The 18,286-nt window shown below is 44.4% G+C and overlaps 1 protein-coding gene across 1 annotated transcript in view; it reads left to right on the top strand.

The window, feature by feature from the left end:
• Window positions 1–2,025: 2,025 nt before the first annotated feature.
• Window positions 2,026–18,286, top strand: part of RNF165 (ring finger protein 165) — a 297,632-nt gene continuing 281,371 nt past the window's right edge. Inside the window, exon 1 of the mRNA XM_033935022.1 lies at window positions 2,026–2,256. Within this exon, the coding sequence (XP_033790913.1) occupies window positions 2,196–2,256 (61 nt within the window). The 5' untranslated portion in view covers window positions 2,026–2,195. The remainder of the gene's footprint in view (window positions 2,257–18,286) is intronic.

Below are 18,286 nucleotides of genomic sequence, written 5' to 3'. Positions count from 1 at the left end.
ACAGTCCTCTATATAGAGGTCATGTCCAGGTTTTCCCGGAGACCTCGTAACCCTAATCAGAACCACCATGTGGAATGAGGAAATGGCACTGTACTGGGAACTTAAAATCTAACTCCTGCACCATTGGTTGATTTATGTAGATGTTGCAAGCAGTGGTGTAGTGAAGGTGAGAGGAGCCTGGTGTGGTGGCACCCTTCCTCTGCCATCTTCTCAACCCCCCACCATCACAATCTCCTTCCCCGACCCCCTCCTGCCTCATGTGCACCGATTCCCACCCCCTGTACCTCTGTAACATTCTTGACACAAGCAGCAACCCCCAACCTTCTGTCATGCCAGCGTTGGCTCTTCCTTTGATATCACTTCTAGGCACAGGTCCAGGAAGTGACATCAGAGGATGAGCTGATGCTGGAGCTATAGAAGTTTATGGGTTGCTGCTCGTGCCAGGAATGTTAGAGGGGGAGGGGCACGCGTGGGAGTGTGGGAGAGGTGTGTGGAGAGGAGGATGGGTGTCTGTGCCCTCACCCTGAAGGTGCCCGGAATGGACCATCCCCTGCCCCCCTTACTCACCACTGGTTGCAGGAACACTGCACTCAGCAATGTACTTAGCAGACTAGAGGTACCTGTACTGAACAAGCACATGCAAAAGACAGTTCCTGCTCCATCGAGCTTAGTCTAGTTAAAAAATAAAACAGGAGAAAACAACTTTGGGAATTTCAATTATTGTGAAAATGGTTAAAAATCAACAAAGTTGCAATTACAAATATAGCAATTAAGATTTAAAAGTAATCTTGGAAAGGTGATTTTAAACTAGCTTGGATAAAATTGGTGTGGTGCTGTGTTAGTCCACTTATAATGAATAGAAATGTTTTATTTCTATTTATTACACTGGTTTGCAATAAGGCCAAAGAGGGTGTATTAATACCAAATCAGGAAATCTATTCAGAGCAATCACAGAGTAATGTGGAAAGCCTGGACAAGGGGCCTGGGCTGGGGAAGGAAGTGGACACCAATTTATTTGGCCAGTGAGCAAAATGAACTCTGACCAGCAAGATATTGTATAAGGCAACTTTTCAAATAATATACTATTTATGTTTATTTAAACTTTCTATGCAAGTATGGGAATGCTTCACCTATGTAGGCTATGATTCCAGTATCAAGTCTGCATAGAATCCTGCTCTGTGGGTGCTGAACACTCCAAATACTGAACAAGCTCATTCACTGACCAGCCAGGGGTAATTTGTATTGTGTTTGGCAAATCCTCCCCTCCACATTGTGGGGTCCTGAGGAACACGTGGTTGACCGCCGTGAGCAACTTCAAATAAAGGTACAGGGAAGAAAAAGGGTATGTGCAGGATGAGGGGATCAGAGAAGGAGCGGGGGGGGGGGGGGAGAGGGGTGCTTCTCACCTTCACTATGCCGCTGGACATACCTCTTCTCTTTATACCCACCTTCTTTATCAACTCTCCTGTACTGTAACTCAAAAAGTGATCTAAATCTTATTGTAAACAGCATAGATTCCTTGCAGAAATGGCATAAGATCCTGTATTGCATTGTATAATAATACCCTAATCCATATTACCTGACCCATCTGTCAGAGTAAGGATACAATGCTGGCTCCTGTAATATGGAAACAGACTGCAGCAGGCAAGTTGCAAACAACACCTACACTCTACCCCTTTAGCATATTCGTTTAGGGCTGTTACACCCATTATAACTGAGACATGCCTACATTTTAACCCCTTCCTCCCCATAGCAAACAACCCAAACCATGCCCTTTCTTCTCCACGGAAGGGGGCGTCTCATAATCCCTCAGGGCCCTGAACAATAACTTCCCCTTTCCTGGAAAAGGACACGTTGTGGCGGGCTGATTTACAGATCGCATTCTCCTAGCCCTGGGCTTGCCTCCCCCTACCCCCCTTTTCTACGGTGCTGATTGGCCAGCAGCCGCCTCGAGGGGCAGCCAAGCTATAAGAGCGCCGCCGCCCCTCCTGAGCCCTCCCTCCCTTTGTGTGCGAGGCAGCTGCAGCCCCAGCTCCACGTTTGAATGTATAGAGGGGATTGGGAAGGACAGCTTTCCATGGGCCATCTGTCTCCCAGCAAGCAGCAGCAACTACAACCACAGTCCTGACAACAGCAGCAGGACAAGCAGGAGCCTCACTTCCCCCACCGCCATCCCTAACAAAGACCCTGCCAGGATGGTCTTAGTTCACGTCGGATATCTCGTTCTTCCAGTCTTTGGCTCTGTACGAAACAGAGGTATCACTTACACTATTTTCTCCGATGGGGAGGCATTGGGGGGGGGTTATATATATATTTTTCTGTCCTCTTGTTTAGTCTGATTTGGAAGATATTGTGTGTGTGTGTGCATTTATCAGGGGAATCTGGGGTCTGTTTTTCTAGGTTGTGGCCCAAATTTCCCTCCTTTTTATTGCTGGACCTAGTTGGATCATAAATAGGTTTCCCCGATTTGACCCCTCTAGACCCCAATGTTACTTGGGTTTTTTGAGGACCGCAAAATGATTTATTTTGTTTGCTAATAGAAATATTAATGTTAATCATTAATGTCTGTAAAAAGCAATCTTTTGTATAAATGTATTCACATGCGCAGGGCTTTCCATGAAAGAACAACATGTTAACTCCCTTCTGCACAAGAAACTATAATTTGTAATGTTTTCCTGAACTATATTTTTAAAATTTCCTGTAGCCTCCCCCCCAAATAAAATTCTTTCCTTTGCAGCCTTCTGCAAATGAAAAGCAGAAACACAGCCACTCTCCCTCCTCCCCTTCCCCAAACATAGTCTGACACCCTGTGGCCAGTGCTTAGATTTTAATCTCCTCTTTCCCTTATCATTTACCCCTATTTTTTCCTACTGTTTACTGGGATCAGTGCAGTAACCAACTGACGATTTAATATTAGGTGTACAATATTGTTTCCTGAAAAATTATTAAAGGTGGTTGATAGTCTTTTTAATCAAAGAATATGCACTGTTCCTCACTATTAATATTTCCAATATATAATCTTTGTTGTCTTTCTAAACAATGTCTGTAGAGAATTGCTGTTTTCATGCTTGTAGCAATCTGACCCACACTTGAGATGCAGGAAAAAAGAGGTACAACAGCAATGAGAATTATCTGATTAAACACCATCCCCCCACCCCCCCGAAAATTGGCTTCAATGGGCGCTTTGGAGTTGGCCATTAGGTTTTTACCAAATTTAATTTAATTTTGCTCCTGTTCAAAATTGATGAAGCATGTACAGAGCTGTGTCTAACTGCAGTCTTTTTTTTTTTTTTTTCTTTTGTTGACTATGGGATGGCAATTTTGCATTTATCAAATCTTTTTTTTTTATTATTTCATTGCATAGCAGTGAATGGTCAACATGCTGCCCTATATTGTGGCTCTCTGCCTCTGCATTTAGCTGTGTTGTGACACCCCCTCTTAACCATTTCCTGTTTCCATCTGAGGAAAGCATTGCTATATTTTTTTAAGCTGCAGTATCCCCTATTTCTTGGTTGCTCTTTAATTTAGTGATGTTTTTGACATCATTCTGCAAAGTCCCCTCTTTTCTAACCAATGGTAACTACAGTTACCAATCAGTTCTGCAATTTAGGGTCCTTGGATGCTATCTAAGCAGAAATAAATATGTACCTATATATGGATATTAAAAATATGGATATCTTGGAAGCTTAATTACAGTGATTACATCATTATCTACGTCAATTCACTAACACCAGGATGCTATTACAAATGCAATATTGCTTTTTTAGTGACCTCAGTGCATCCTGTCATAATAAAAATGATACAGATCCTGCCCTTTGGGGGTCTCCTGTGTGCTTCTGGTACAACCAGAGCACTTCACATTGAAAAGGGCGACAATATACTGAACGCCTTGGAAAAAGAAAGGAAAAAAAAAAAAATGACAGGACCTTGTGACAGAGGATACTAACGCTTAAAAATCCAAAACCCGGAATCACAATCTTCTTTGTAATACCTTAGCGCCAATGTAACCCTAAAAACCTGTTTCTTCATTTTGTGTTAGTCTCATTGTAGTAGACTAGAATCTTTTATCTAGACCATTTCAGAAATAGATGTAGAAAATAACAGCCATGTTTGTTTGTATTTTCATCTTGTTTTTAGCCGAGTACATTTTGCATTGTAAATTCATGTTCAGTGGATTCATTTTGCTTTGCTTCTCGACCTGTCCCTCCACAGCCACAAAAAACATTGGCTTTGCATTCTAAATGTACTGACTATATTGCTATCAGTCCTTTGTGAAATCATTCAGAGACGTTTAGGTTGCCACTGTTTCAGCCACGGGCTTTACCGGAGCTACAGAATACAATTTGTGCACAAATGAGTGCCTCAAGCAAGGACTGACTATTCCCTCCCTGTGATTTACGGTTAGGCTTCTGGCAAATGCTTAACAGATGGGTACTGCCTTCTGTTTACATTGACCAGCCGCCATTATTTCAGCCTGAACAGCACCATTTAACTCAGAGATACCATTCTTATGGAAAAACCACTAACGTAATTGCAGTTAGTTGACATGTTACATTGGGACAAAAAAAAGTCGATACTTGATTCCAGGTAAAGGGCATCTGTTTTGAGAGATTAAATTGACATGGTCTCCCATAATTGTATGAACTGTTAACATGTTTCAAAAGAGATTCCCAGATGACTAGCAAAATGGATTTCCATTGAACAAGGATAACATTTTCTGCTGTGCTAAACTACTTCCTTGTTGGGGTAATTTTTCCTGTACCAAATAGCCTTTGATCGTGGATCTTCCATCTTTTTTTCTTGTACTAAAACTTTTAAAAGCATGGTCTGTATTTGACATTGCCTAGCTTCTGATGTATATCTCTGTAGAGACAAACACACCCTGCTGAAATGTAATGTGCCGTAAGCCTAGACATCTGCTCATTGTACGCTGCTTTTTTGTTCCATTGCCCCTCCAAAGCATGGTGGGCTTTGCCTTTGTATCGTGTGCATGAAAAACATTTGTTACACACAGTTCCACTTCTACTAATACACAATCTTTCAATAAAGAAACTCGTTTTCTTACATTAACCTAGTGTGCTTCTTCTGTTGCTGTTTCCCATTTATTGTCGTATTCTTCCTCTTAAAATCTTTTTTCCTTGCTTTATCCCTCATTGAAAGGTCTGGATGAATGAATTTACAGCACGCAAAATGGGGGGTGAGGGGGATAAGCATTAAATATTAGGTGTCCCGGTTATCCACATTGCTTATTAACATATGGCTATAAATATCTAGCAAGCCAGCTTGAACACGCACCCTTGTTGCACTATTATGTAATGGATTGCAGAACGGAAGCTGTGCTCTTGAAAATAAAACTTTCCCCATAAGTGATCTTGGAATATTTATATGATAATTTAATTGCTTTTTATACACATGAATTAACAGATTGCTGGTGATGGGGAAAATAGGGAGAATCAACCTTAATTAGCCAGTTGGATTTAGCAAAACCTAAATGACAGCAAAGTGTAAATTTACCTCCCAAAACGTTCATGGTTAGTCTTAAAAAGATCTTCCTTTGTTCAAGGTGGATCATGCCATTCACAGTGAAGACTGTCTTCCCAAAATTTTGAGGGGTTTTGCAACCATTCCATTTCACTGCATGTATCTGGAGCTTTAGGATCTGATCCATACTCAGAAGGTGCTCGGAGTACTTTCTCTTATGGAAAAAATGTGAACACATGCTTAGACAACCACAAAGTAAATCCCTGGTTTATAGCCAGAACCATAGCAATGGCTTCTGTTCCGTGAACCAAAAAAGGATTTACAATATTCCATAACTCCTGGATGTAGAATGGCCCGGTTGTGTCCCCTAGTTCCCCCCACCAGTATAATTAAGTAGCTTATGCACCTTAAAACATTCCCATTATGAAACCTTAAATATACACTTCCTATGACTTTAGTAAATGCAATAATAAATAATAAAACACCAGACTCTATATAGATAAAAAAAAACCAGGCCACAGCTTTCTTTGTTTATTAAATGAAAAACAACCTCCTGAGCTAAAAACCTAGAACCACAGACTGAAAGTATACATTATTATAATTTCCTGACCCTGCCATGTCAACTAGGTCCTGGGGGTAGGCATTGACCACCATGCCCCCTTTCTGGATCACCTGACCAATTGTATAACTGATCTATGAGCTCACTTCTCCTGAAGAACTGCTCCCTAGCCCTGCCATGTCAACTAGGTCCTGGGGGTAGGCATGGATCACCATGCCCCCTTTCTGAATCTCCTGACCCAATGTATAACTGATCTATGAGCTCACTTCTCCTGAAGAACTGCTCCCTAGCCCTAACATGTCAGCTATGGCCTGGGTTTGGGCATGGACCACCACCACCATGCCACCTTTCCAGGTCACCTAGCCCATTGTATAACCAGTCTATGAGCTCACTTCCTGAAGAACAATTCATCACCTGATGAGCCAATACCCTATAGCTTGGGATTACCTCAATTGTGACAATCTCAATCCCACCATCCCTTCAAAATACACTCCAGACACTATGGGGTGGGTGGGAAGGAAAACCGCCTCTGAGGAACAGGAAAAGGCCCTATACCTCAAAGGTAGCAATCTAAATACCTCTTCCATAATCCACAACTACTTTCCCCTTGAACAATTCTATTGCCACTTTGCGGCAGGAAGCTCCTGGCTGCACTGCTTACTTCAGCTTATTACCCTCATCTCCTGACCTTCCTACCTCAAGCCCCCCACCCCTGGTGCCTATGTTTAAGTGTCTCGGTAGGTGACCAAGAAGAGCTCTCCAAGCCACTGTTAAGTTCTCGGGCTCCAAAAACTAGTTGCACTGATTTTCCCTTTCTCTGCCATTCAAGGGGATACAATTAGCAGCTTCCGTCCCCTCCTCCTTAATGCTGTAATAGCTACTGAATTTTGGAATGCCTAAGTGCCACCAGCTATCCACTATGGTGTGATTTTTTTTGTTTGTTTTAAGCACATAAGTGAACAGTGCAACAATGGCTAAGAGACAAAATTCCACTGGAATTAAAGAGTTAATGGATGGACATCCAGGCACCAAAAGAAGTCAGTGCAATTAAACTATTCCCAATAAAACTAGTGACTCTACACAGCTGCTGTCCTGTTCAATTGGCAAGTGAGATTAAAGGTACAGGCACCTAGCAAGACCTTCATTACAAAATGCTTTTTTGGGGGGTGGGTGCGAGGAAATCCTTTCCTTGCTTCTCTTCCACCCTCCTTCCATGCACTTCAATAGTCTGTAACTATCCAAACTCCTTGTATGATTTTTTAAAAAATCCATTTTCCTTTGATTTTCTTCTTTGCCCTTTTCACCTCTCCTTTTTTTCCCAATTAAACCAGACAGGAAAGCTTAGCTGTTTGCTGTATGCGCAGACATGGCAGGAGCAGAAGATGCTATGCTTTTGTCATGCATGATGAGAAACATGCATGATCTCAAGGACTGACCATTTCAAAATCTAAAGTCTAAAGAAGCAAATGTATCACTATGTATAAAGTATGGTATAGTGCCAGTGAGACAGATGATGGAACACAATCTGATTTAATTGTGGAAGTGTGTTTTAAGAATGCAGAGTTTTACTTTTGGACACATTTAGGTAATGGCCAGTAGTTTCAAAAACTGCAAGATGCTGCATTTGTCTGTCAACAGCATGCTAAGCTATCCTAGGTGGTGCTACTCCAGAGATGCCTTCTAATTGTAGATACTCATATAACCTCACTTGCCAACAGGGAAGCAGATTTTCACAGCTCATCTACGAAATTCAGGCCCCATAGCTATGCCCAAAACAAAATGATAAATAACCCCGGCCCTGTCTATTATAAATTCACCTTGATTTGCCTAAAGAGGGCACCCATGCTTGTTAAGGGCCATTTAAAATCATTTATGAGACCTACTCAAAGGATGATTTTTAAGGAAAAGAAGCTATACCATGTTAAAGAACTTGGTGCCAGATAGTTTGTTCTATTGAGTGGGGAATGTCATACAGGCCTCAAATCCCACTGCTGAAAGGTGAGTTGTAGTTCTGGTTATTTGGGTTCTCTAATCAGCTTTTTGAACACAATGTTCTAAACCAGTTTGGCAATGTGTGGAGGGCCGTAGGAGTCTGCAAGTGTGGCATGCCGTGCATCTTTTCCTTTTCACCAACATCATTTTCAAAGATGCTTAAATCATGTTCAAAACTGGTGACTTGCATATGCCAGTCCATGTAGCTGAAACTTTCTCTGTCAAGTCTCAACATGCATTAAGTGGCTATCATAACCTCCCCTTTCCAGAATGTTCCACCTCTCCATGCCTGCCTATGGTTCCCTTCCCTATGTCAAGAAGCAAAATGACCATTCAGCTGTGTTCTGTCTTCAACTGAAATAGGCATCACCCCCTCTGATTGGTGGAAACAGAAATATGAAATAGGCATCACCCCCTCTGATTGGTAGAAATTGAAAACTGAAATCAGCATCACCCCCTCTGATTAATAATCAGCCTGTTGGCTAGAAATGGAAAACTGAATCCTGATACACTCAAAGCTGAAATAATACGCTCTCAAGCAACTTTTGTTGAAATGAGGATCAAACTAGCGTGAAATCAACAAATGACTTTTCACATGTTCCCTAAATGAATTACAGTTGTGGATGCAGTTGTATTACTTAGTGGATTAGTCTTCGGGTTGGCTATTGCACATACCAGCTAATTATTATTTGTACAGCACTACCAGGAAAAGGCAGCGCTTTACAGGAAAACATAATAAACAGGTGCTGCTCTCTGAATGCAGCCGCTTTTCTTCCTTTTTCAATGTTAACATAGGATCCATCTCTGTAAGTGCTGAGCACACTCCCCCAGGACCAAGTAAACTCCTTCACTAAGTTCAGGGATGGGTAATTGTATTGTTTGGCACCCCTTATCATTTGGAAATGTCAGCATCTACGAGCGCAGGTTTCTGAAGGGATGAAAGTAAGACCACGGGCTCAAAATCCAAATCCTGGTTTTCTCCAATGCCGACGTTAGCTAGGATTAATCCAGTCCCAGGAGCAATCCAGAGCCAAAGTGATAGGCTAAGTCAAAGCAGGGTTAAAGCATAGGTAAATGAGATGTGTGCCTTGGACCCAATATTTAGAAGGTGCCCTCTCTGATATGCCAATACAAGGGCTCAAGACAGAGTTTTATCCTGGTATGCCAGGTGCTGACAGAAAGAAGATTGGGGCAGGGAGCCAGGGCCACCACTGTTCACAGAGGTCTGTCTGTCTTTCCTACCCCCTGTGCATGATTCTTTGGTTGGTGAGAGGAGTTGGCGAACAGTGCTTCTGCGCATATATTAACATGGTCCCCGATGTGTATGCTCTGGGTTAAGGAACTATTGCAATAATGGCCATTGGGTCACAGAACAGGAGGGAGTAATGGCCATCACAGAAAAGAAGCGGTTATCCCCTTTTCTGTGTACACTTCCCTAATTACTTTATGTGGAAGCATGCTAAGAGCTTGTCCGACCACTTTATTGAAGAACTGGATTTTACTAATCTTCAGAGGATAGCAAATACAACAGTGCCCAGGGAGAGATGATGCTTCATTTGCTTCTCTACTTGTCAGTCTCTGATAACCTTTCTAGTGCACTTTGATAAAAGCTCTGAGCCGTTCATCCAGTGAGTTTCTTGGCCTGAGAAAGGCCATTTTAAGTGCAGTAATTCTACTACAGCTAAGGTGTAAGGTATGTGTGTTTTTCATGTCTGTGCCCAGTTAAAGGAGAACTTGAAAAAGCAAATAATGGTTAGCCCTTAATAGATAAATGTCAGCACACTGTAATCCATTTTCTTTCCAAATAACTGCTATTTTCATGATTTATTGACACACATGGGTGAAATAAATCCTCTGGTATGAAGACCTTATCTAATAGTCCTGTTCAGTATGAGTATTTCACAGAACGGAAAAAAAAAAAAAATGCAGTAGAATCTGATCTTAGAGCACAAGGAAGGAAACAGCAAGTGGCAAGTGGCCAATATTCCCTCTAAGCCAGGAAAGCAGATGTGCAAGTGATGATGTGTTCTAAGCAGCAGTTGGTTTGGGCTGGACCGGGCTGGTGGGTTGTGGTGGTGGAGGGGTGGGTGCATAAAGACAAGCAATTTTTGAAAATTATGAAGAATTATATTAAAAATCAAGAAGTTAAATTATTTCTATTGAACTGAAAAGAAAATATAAAGCTCCACTTAAAATATATGTATACTCATACATATTAAAACAATATTAAAAAGTAACCAATAGGACACAGTGGTATGAGAAAGTTTTAACCCCTCCTCCATTCTGATTTCACCTATTATTTAAATATGTCATACTGCACTGCAACCATAAAAGGAGATTATGTACTTACCCTGGTAAGATCTTTTCCAGTAGATAGGTAAGACATTCTAGACCAGTGTTCTTCAACCTTTTTACACCTATGGACCCGCATAAATAAAATAATTATTTTGAGGACATGCAAACTACTAAGACTGAAATTTTTTTTAAAAACCCGTCTTCGCAAGCTTGGTCTCGGCAAACCATCCGATCCCATCCGCATAAGCCTCAAATAGTTATGATTTTATATTGAAAGGATCAAAATATAAAAAGAAACAATATTCTGTACAATTGTCATTTTATAGATACAAATAATACAGAGCAAGGATCAACAAAACCCCTGTCTCCCCTTCCCTTCACATATATCCCCTCTACTATCAAGAAAACTGAATAAGCCAAATTATTACAAAATGCTACACAGAAATATCATGCTAACAGAATATTGCAGTCACACATTACGGGAATAGTATTAGGGGAGTCCAACTAGGACAACTGCCCCCTGATCAGAGAGAGCCCTAAGCCAGCTAGAAGCTAAAGAAGCACTGCCTGGGCTTTGCAGTCCCCAGTTATGTCTAACACCAGCTCTAGCAGATACATATTTTAATCTGATATATTCTAATTACAAAATAGAAATAAAATTATTTTTTTCTACCTTTTGTTCTCTGGTTTCTGCTTTCATCTTCTTTTCACTCTTCCTTTCAGCATTTGCCCTCTCTGTCTCTTCAATCCAGCATCTGTCCCTTCCTTCCAGCGTCTGCCCTCTCCCCCTTCCATATGGTATGCCCTCTCCCCTTTCCATCCCTTTCCACGATTCATTCCAGCTTCACTGTTCTCTTCATTTTTAGCTCTCTTACACCATATCTAACATTTGTCCGTCTCTTTATTTCTCTGCTGACCCCCTTCCCAGCATTAATCTTTCTCTACTTTTTCATTCCTCTGTCTCCCCTCTTTCCCTCATCTGATCTCTCCATTACACCCTGACCCCTTCCCCTCCTCTAATCTCCCTTCCAGCTGTTCCTTCCTTTTTTCCTTCTCCCTTACCTCCCCCCTATCTAGGCAGCCTTGGGGGTTTTGAGAAGTCACGGCCCGCCTCTGATGATGCAACTTCTTCTTTCCTAAGAGGTGGCGCAACGCATCAAAGGACCCAAGGCTGCCTAAGTGAATTGCTGCGCTGATGCTACGGGCGCTGTTGCAGGCAAGTACTGAGAGTTGGGAAGCAAAATGTTGGAGCTCCCCTCTCACCGGCCCTATGCGGACCGGCAGGAAATTTTTACGGACCAACACCGGTCCGCGGACCAGCAGTTAAAGAACACTGTTCTAGACCAGTGTTTTTCAACCTTTTTACACCTATGGACCGGCAGAAATAAAAGAATTATTCTGTGGACCGGCATCGGTCCGTGGACCAGCGGTTGAAGAACACTGGGCTAAGTTGTGGGCCAGACTCCTCCATCTCTACCCAATCTCCACCCCAGACCCCGCCCCCATAATAGTACTAATTGCACCTTGCACATCCCGTGCCTCATCTGGAAGTCCTCCCTCTGACGTTGCAACGTCGGAGAGAAGGCTTCCGGTTCAGGCGCAGGATGCCCACTGGAGCCACTGCCTGTGGCTTTGTGTAATGAATCAGTTAGAAAGAGGGAGCTGGCTTGAAGATAATACCGCATCGATCGCACCGTGGACCGGCGGTTGAAGAACACTGTTTTGGGCCTGATGCACGTGCTAGCCCTGTGGACCGACAGGAAATTTCTGTAGACCGGCACTGGTCCATGGACCAGTGGTTGAAGAACACTGTTCTAGACCATAGGGCTATTTCCCTTTACTCACATGGATTGTAAAAAAGAACCATTCCAGGTTTTCCACTCCGCCTCTGGCTCCACCTTCAGTCAGTCACCAAGCATGAAATGACACTCCCAATCTCTCCCTAAGTTCGGGGAGAGTCCCCATAGACTGGAAAACAGCTAACGTCGTTCTTACTGCACAAAAAAGGTTGCAGGGCAGAGGCTGCAAACTACAGACCGGTGAGTCTCACATCAATAGTATGCAAACTCATGGAAACACTAATCAAACGTAAATTAGACGCAATCTTGGATGAGGAGAATCTACGGGATCCCACTCTGGCTACATAGGACGCAGTCAGTGCCAGATGACGACGTTCCACCCAAATGAGCAGAAGCAGAGCCTCCTTAGCTAGAGGAGAACTCCCGGTTCCACCGCTATCAGGACACCTCAATCTCTCCCTAAGTTCGGGGAGAGTCCCCATAGACTGGAAAACAGCTAACGTCGTTCTTACTGCACAAAAAAGGTTGCAGGGCAGAGGCTGCAAACTACAGACCGGTGAGTCTTACATCAATAGTATGCAAACTCATGGAAACACTAATCAAACGTAAATTAGACGCAATCTTGGATGAGGAGAATCTACGGGATCCCAGTCAACACGGATTCACCAAGGGTAGGTCCTGCCAATCCACTCTCATCAGCTTCTTTGATTGGGTAACAAAACAGCTAGACTTGGGAGAATCCGTGGACGTTGTAAACCTAGACTTCAGCAAAGCTTTCGATAGTGTCCCGCATCGCAGGCTGTTGAGCAAGATGAAATCAATGGGGCTGGGAGAAACACTAACTACATGGGTCAATGACTGGCTGAGTGGCAGACTTCAGAGGGTGGTAGTTAACGGTACCCTCCCTAAAACATCGGAGGTGACCAGTGGAGTACCGCAGGGCTCAGTCTTGGGCCCGCTCCTTTTCAACATATTCATAGGGGACCTAACTCAGGGGCTTCAAGGTAAGATAACGTTATTCGCCGACGACGCCAAACTATGCAATATAGTGAGAGACGGCAATTCACCTGATAGAATGACACAGGACCTACATTTGTTGGAGCTTTGGTTCTCGACCTGGCAGCTGGACTTCAACGCTAAGAAATGCAAGATCATGCACCTCGGCAGCAGAAATCCGTGCAGAACTTACACCTTGAATTGTGAGACCTTAGCTAGAACTTCAACAGAACAAGACTTGGGAGTGATCATCAGCGCAGACATGAAAACTGCTGATCATGTGGAGAAGGCTTCATCTAAGGCAAGACAGTTGTTAGGTTGCATCCGCAGGAGTTTCATCAGCCGGAAGCCTGAAGTCATAATGCCATTATACAGAACCATGGTGAGACCTCATTTGAAATACTGTGTGCAATTCTGGAGGCCATACTACCGAAAAGATGTGCTGAGAGTAGAGTCTGTGCAACGGATGGCCATCAGGATGGTCTCGGGGCTCAAGGATCTATCGTACGAGGAAAGGCTGAAAAATTTGCGGCTGTACTCACTCGAGGAACGTAGGGAGAGAGGAGACATGATCGAGACGTTTAAGTATATTACCTGCCGTATCGAGATGGAAGAAGAGATTCTCTTTCTCAAAGGACCCTCAGCCACAAGAGGGCATCCGCTCAAACTCAGGGGCGGGAAATTTCATGGCGACACCAGGAAATATTTCTTCACCGAGAGAGTGGTTGATCCTTAGAACGAACTCCCGGTGCAAGTGATCGAGGTAAACAGCGTGAAGAATTTAAGAGCAAATGGGATGCCCATGTGGTATCCCTTAGAGGGTTAAGCCAGGGGAACCTGTCACCGGGAGTGGGATCCCTAGGATAGTAGACTTGGGGGTGGGTCTGTAGAGTGGGCAGACTTAATGGGCTATGGCCCTTATCTGTCGTCATCTTCTATGTTTCTATGACATATACCACTGCCGTTGCCCCTCCAGACGATTCTGCCACACTATCAGGGCTAGCCGAATGGCCCGCAGCTCCAGCCTGTTGATGGGCCACTTCCTCTGCGTCGAGGTCCAACAGCCCTGAAGGGGATGACGATCACAGTGAGCCCCCCAGCCCCAAAGGCTGGTATCCATGGTTACCACGATCCAGGAGGCAATCTGTAATGGGACGCCCTTGCTGAGAGATTGCAGGCAAAGCCACCAAACCATGCTTGCGCTGGCCTCCAATGTCCATGGAAGAAGCATCTCCAAGGCATCCCGGTATGGCGCCCACCGAGAAAGCAAGGCATGTTGAAGTGGACGCATGTACGCCCTCACCCAGAGGACCACATCCAGCGCGGCTACCATGGAGCCCAACACCTGTAAGTAGTCCCACGCTGACGGAGCCTACTTCAACAGTGTTGAAATCTGCGTGCACAGTTTTCGTCTGCAAGGGTCAGGCAGGTAAATGCAACCCTATGCCGTATTAAACAGAATTCCCAGGTATTCCAGGGATCGCTTGGGCAACAGGTGACCCCAGCCCAAGGATTCCAGTACCCGAAGCACCTTTTCCATCATATAACGTCCAAAGAGGGCGCTCTGATCAACCAGATCATATGAGCTGCGACTACCACTATCACTTCAGTGAACATCCGAGGTGCCATTCCCATGCCAAAAGGCAGAGCTGAAAATCAAAAATGCTGACTCAGCACATGAAACCTCAGAAACTTGCGCTGAGCTGGAAATATGGAGATGTGCAGGCACGCCTCTGTAAGATCCAAAGAGGTCAGAAACTCCCCTGGAGACCCCGCCGAAATGACCAACTGTACGGTCTCCATTCCTGAACCGAGGAATCTTGAGGGCCGCAATCACATTTCAGATCTAGATTAGGTCTTCAATGTACTGACCCTTTCTTTGGCACAATAAACAGAATAACTACCTGAGCACGAAAAATCGCTTGTCACTGGCTCTAAAGCTTGAATATCCAGGAAGCACTGAATTGTACCTTAGACTCTGCGCACTTTTCCCTGACCCCCTGCAGGAAAAGTCATGACCAATTGGACAGGGGTTGGTTGACTCCAGCTTGTAGCCCAATCAAACAATTTCCAAGACCCACTAATCTGTGTTAATGCGCATCCAGGCAGGCAGAAAACTCCGATAGCCGACCCCCTATCTTTTGCTGGCAGGTCAGGTAGGATGGGCGGCGGCAGGCTGGGAACGTCTGTAGTCCGCATATCGACCTTTGAAGCTCCGTGAAGATGTCTGCGATGAAGAGGGAGAAAACTTTCTGGAGCCATGAAAAGTAGAACACCCAGGCACCTTAGATCTGGCCCGCCTATCTGACCTATTAGGGCGTCAATCCATCACAGAATTCCTGAAATCATCCAACCCTTAGCCAAACAATAACTGCCCCTTAAAAGGCAGACAAGCCAGAGTTGCCTTGGAGATGGAATCTCTAGCCCACAGCCGAACCCAGAGCATTCGGCGGGCCAATATTGAATAGGCTGAGACCTTGGCCATTACCCTCATAAGGTTATATAAGCCATCTGCCAAGAAATTCATCCCAGCCATAAGAAGCTGAGGAGGATCTACTGCCTCAGTCTCGAGCGTATGCAGCCAAGCCAAACAGGAGCTGGCTGTATCTAAATTTGCTGTCTCAAAAAATTTCCTGAGGATCACGTCCACCAAATGATCCTGCATATCTTTTAACACAATGCCCCCGTCACTAGGCAGTGAAGTGTGCCTGGTCACCTGGGCCACCAAGGAATCCACCATGGGTTGTCCCAGCAGCTGCTGACACTACTGTGCCAGAGGATATACACAAGACATGACCCGGGGGACCTTCCGGAGAGTCAAACTGTTCTGTGACTAAAAAACTCAAATCCGGATCACAGGGAAAAATGGCAGAGTTGGTGTGGCGTACTGCAGAATCATGGAGAAGAAGTGGAAAAAGAGGAAGGAAGGGGCTTGCCATCCAAGCACAATTCCTCAAGTCAGGGAGTGCCGCAACTTTAAACAAGCACACCACAGTCGGGTCTTCTACAGGTTCCGGAGCCCCTAAGGGATCCACGGACCCAGTATCCCAAGCCGGATTCTCCAATCCGGGGAACAAATGATCAGCGAGGTCTGGATCCGCCGCTATAATCTCCTGCACAGACTGTGAAACAGCCGGGACGGTCTGAGAAACTGACGTCCCCACAGAAATACCGGCGCTGTGTGATAGCGGAGGGGCAACATCTGAACATCCAGCCGCCAGACCCCTTGATGGAAACTTGGACCATAAAAATTTCAAGAACTTCAAGAAGGCAGCTGTACCCTGGGGCTTAGAGGCACCCTTAGATGACTCCCACTGGCGCTTCTTAGGCTGCGGAGAATCCATCTTGCAGCGGACAAAGCCTCAAAAATAAATGCAGCCTCCCCAATGGGCTAGCTGAGCATGAAATCACCTGCTTCTGTGAAGGGGAGGCTGAACAAGTAGCTACTTCCCCCCCCCCCCACTGCGCCACAAAACGCTCTAAATGCAGCAATTGTTTCCCAAATTTGACATGAATCCACACAAGGAGACCCTAAGGACTCCATTCAAGCAGATTTCTAGGCAAAAATTTGAATTTTCAGAAGTAGGGAAATGGTTTTAAAATGCTCATTATAAATTCAAAATGGCCGACGGACCCGAATTTACTTCAAAATCGCGCCAAAAAAAACCCACATTTGTGAAACTTTAAAAATTACAAAAATAATAAATTTCAGGTGGGGGAACATAGAGGAACAATAGGAAACCGTCAAAACCCCTCGAAATTACTGTTTAAAAGATCGATTTGGAGCTTCTCAGCTCTACTCATAGTTAGAGACACACAGACAGCCTGCTGCTTCCTCTCCCCCCCCCCCCCCCCCAGCCTTTGCACTGGCCGGGCTAGAATCCATTGCCACACTACTGGAAATTCATCGTTCAGCTGATCTTCGGGCTGATAGTCAAACACCCTTGTCTAACTATGCCTCCACCCCTGCGGACCACTAGATGCGCATCTGGACAGGCGGAGGCGCGAAAACGCAGCAAAGCACGCTGCCGAACACCGCTAAGCCCCCTAAAGCGCGCTACACAGTCTGCGCTCTACCACCCGCTAACAGGGAGTGAGACTAGGTCAGGGATGGTCCTGGACTCCCAAGGAAGGCTAAGCTGGCTAACAGGGAAGGAACTTCACTGAATTAAAAATAATAAATGTGGGAGAGCAGAACTCTTTAACACTTGCAGCCATTCAAAAGAGAAAAACTGAGGGGTGGAGCTAAGCTAGCCTGGAAGTACCCTAGAGCAGTGTTTTTCAACCTTTTTACACCCGTGGACCGGCAGAAATAAAATAATTATTTTGTGGACCGGCAAACTACTAAGACTGAAAATTTAAAAAAACACATTTCTGCCCTATCTCCGCAAGCTCAGTCCCCACAAACCATCTGATCCCATCCGCACAAGCCTCAGTTATGATTTTATATTAAACGTATTTTATTAAAGTATAAAAAGAAACAATATTCTGTACAATTCTCATTTTATAAATATACAGAGCAAGGACCAACAAAACCCCTGTCTCCCCTCCCCTTCACATATATCCCCTCTACTATCAAGAAAACTGAACAAGCCAAGTTATTACAGAATGCTACACAGAAATATCATGCTAACAGAATACTGCAGTCACACATGACAGGAATAGTGTTAGGGGAGTTCCCCCTGGTCAGAGAGAGCCCTAAGCCAGCTGGAAGCTAAAGAAGCACGGCCTGGGCTTTACAGTCCCCAGTTATGTCTCTAGCAGGATATATATTTCAAATCTGATATATTCTAATGACAAAATAGAAATAAAATTATTTTTTTCTACCTTTTGTGGTCTCTGCTTTCATCTTCTTTTCACTCTTCAAGTTTCAAGTTTATTAGGATTTTATATACCGCCTATCAAGGTTATCTAAGCGGTTTTACAATCAGGTACTCTTCTTTCCAGCGTCTGCCCTGTCTCTTCAATCCAGCATCTGCCCGTTCCATCCACTGTCTGCTCTCTCCCCCTATCCATATGTATCTGACTTCTTTCTATGCCCCCTCTCCCCCTTCCATCCAGCCTGTGCCTCCTCCTCTCCTTTTTACATCATTCATTTCAGCTTCACTGCGTTCTTCATTTTTATCTCTCCTACACCAGATCTAGCATCTTTATCCCTCTCTCA

The sequence above is a fragment of the Geotrypetes seraphini genome, chromosome 1 (assembly GCF_902459505.1).
Source record: "Geotrypetes seraphini chromosome 1, aGeoSer1.1, whole genome shotgun sequence".
Lineage (NCBI taxonomy): Eukaryota > Metazoa > Chordata > Amphibia > Gymnophiona > Dermophiidae > Geotrypetes > Geotrypetes seraphini.
Note: the sequence above shows the minus strand (reverse complement) of the source record. Positions and strands in the feature narration are given on the sequence as shown.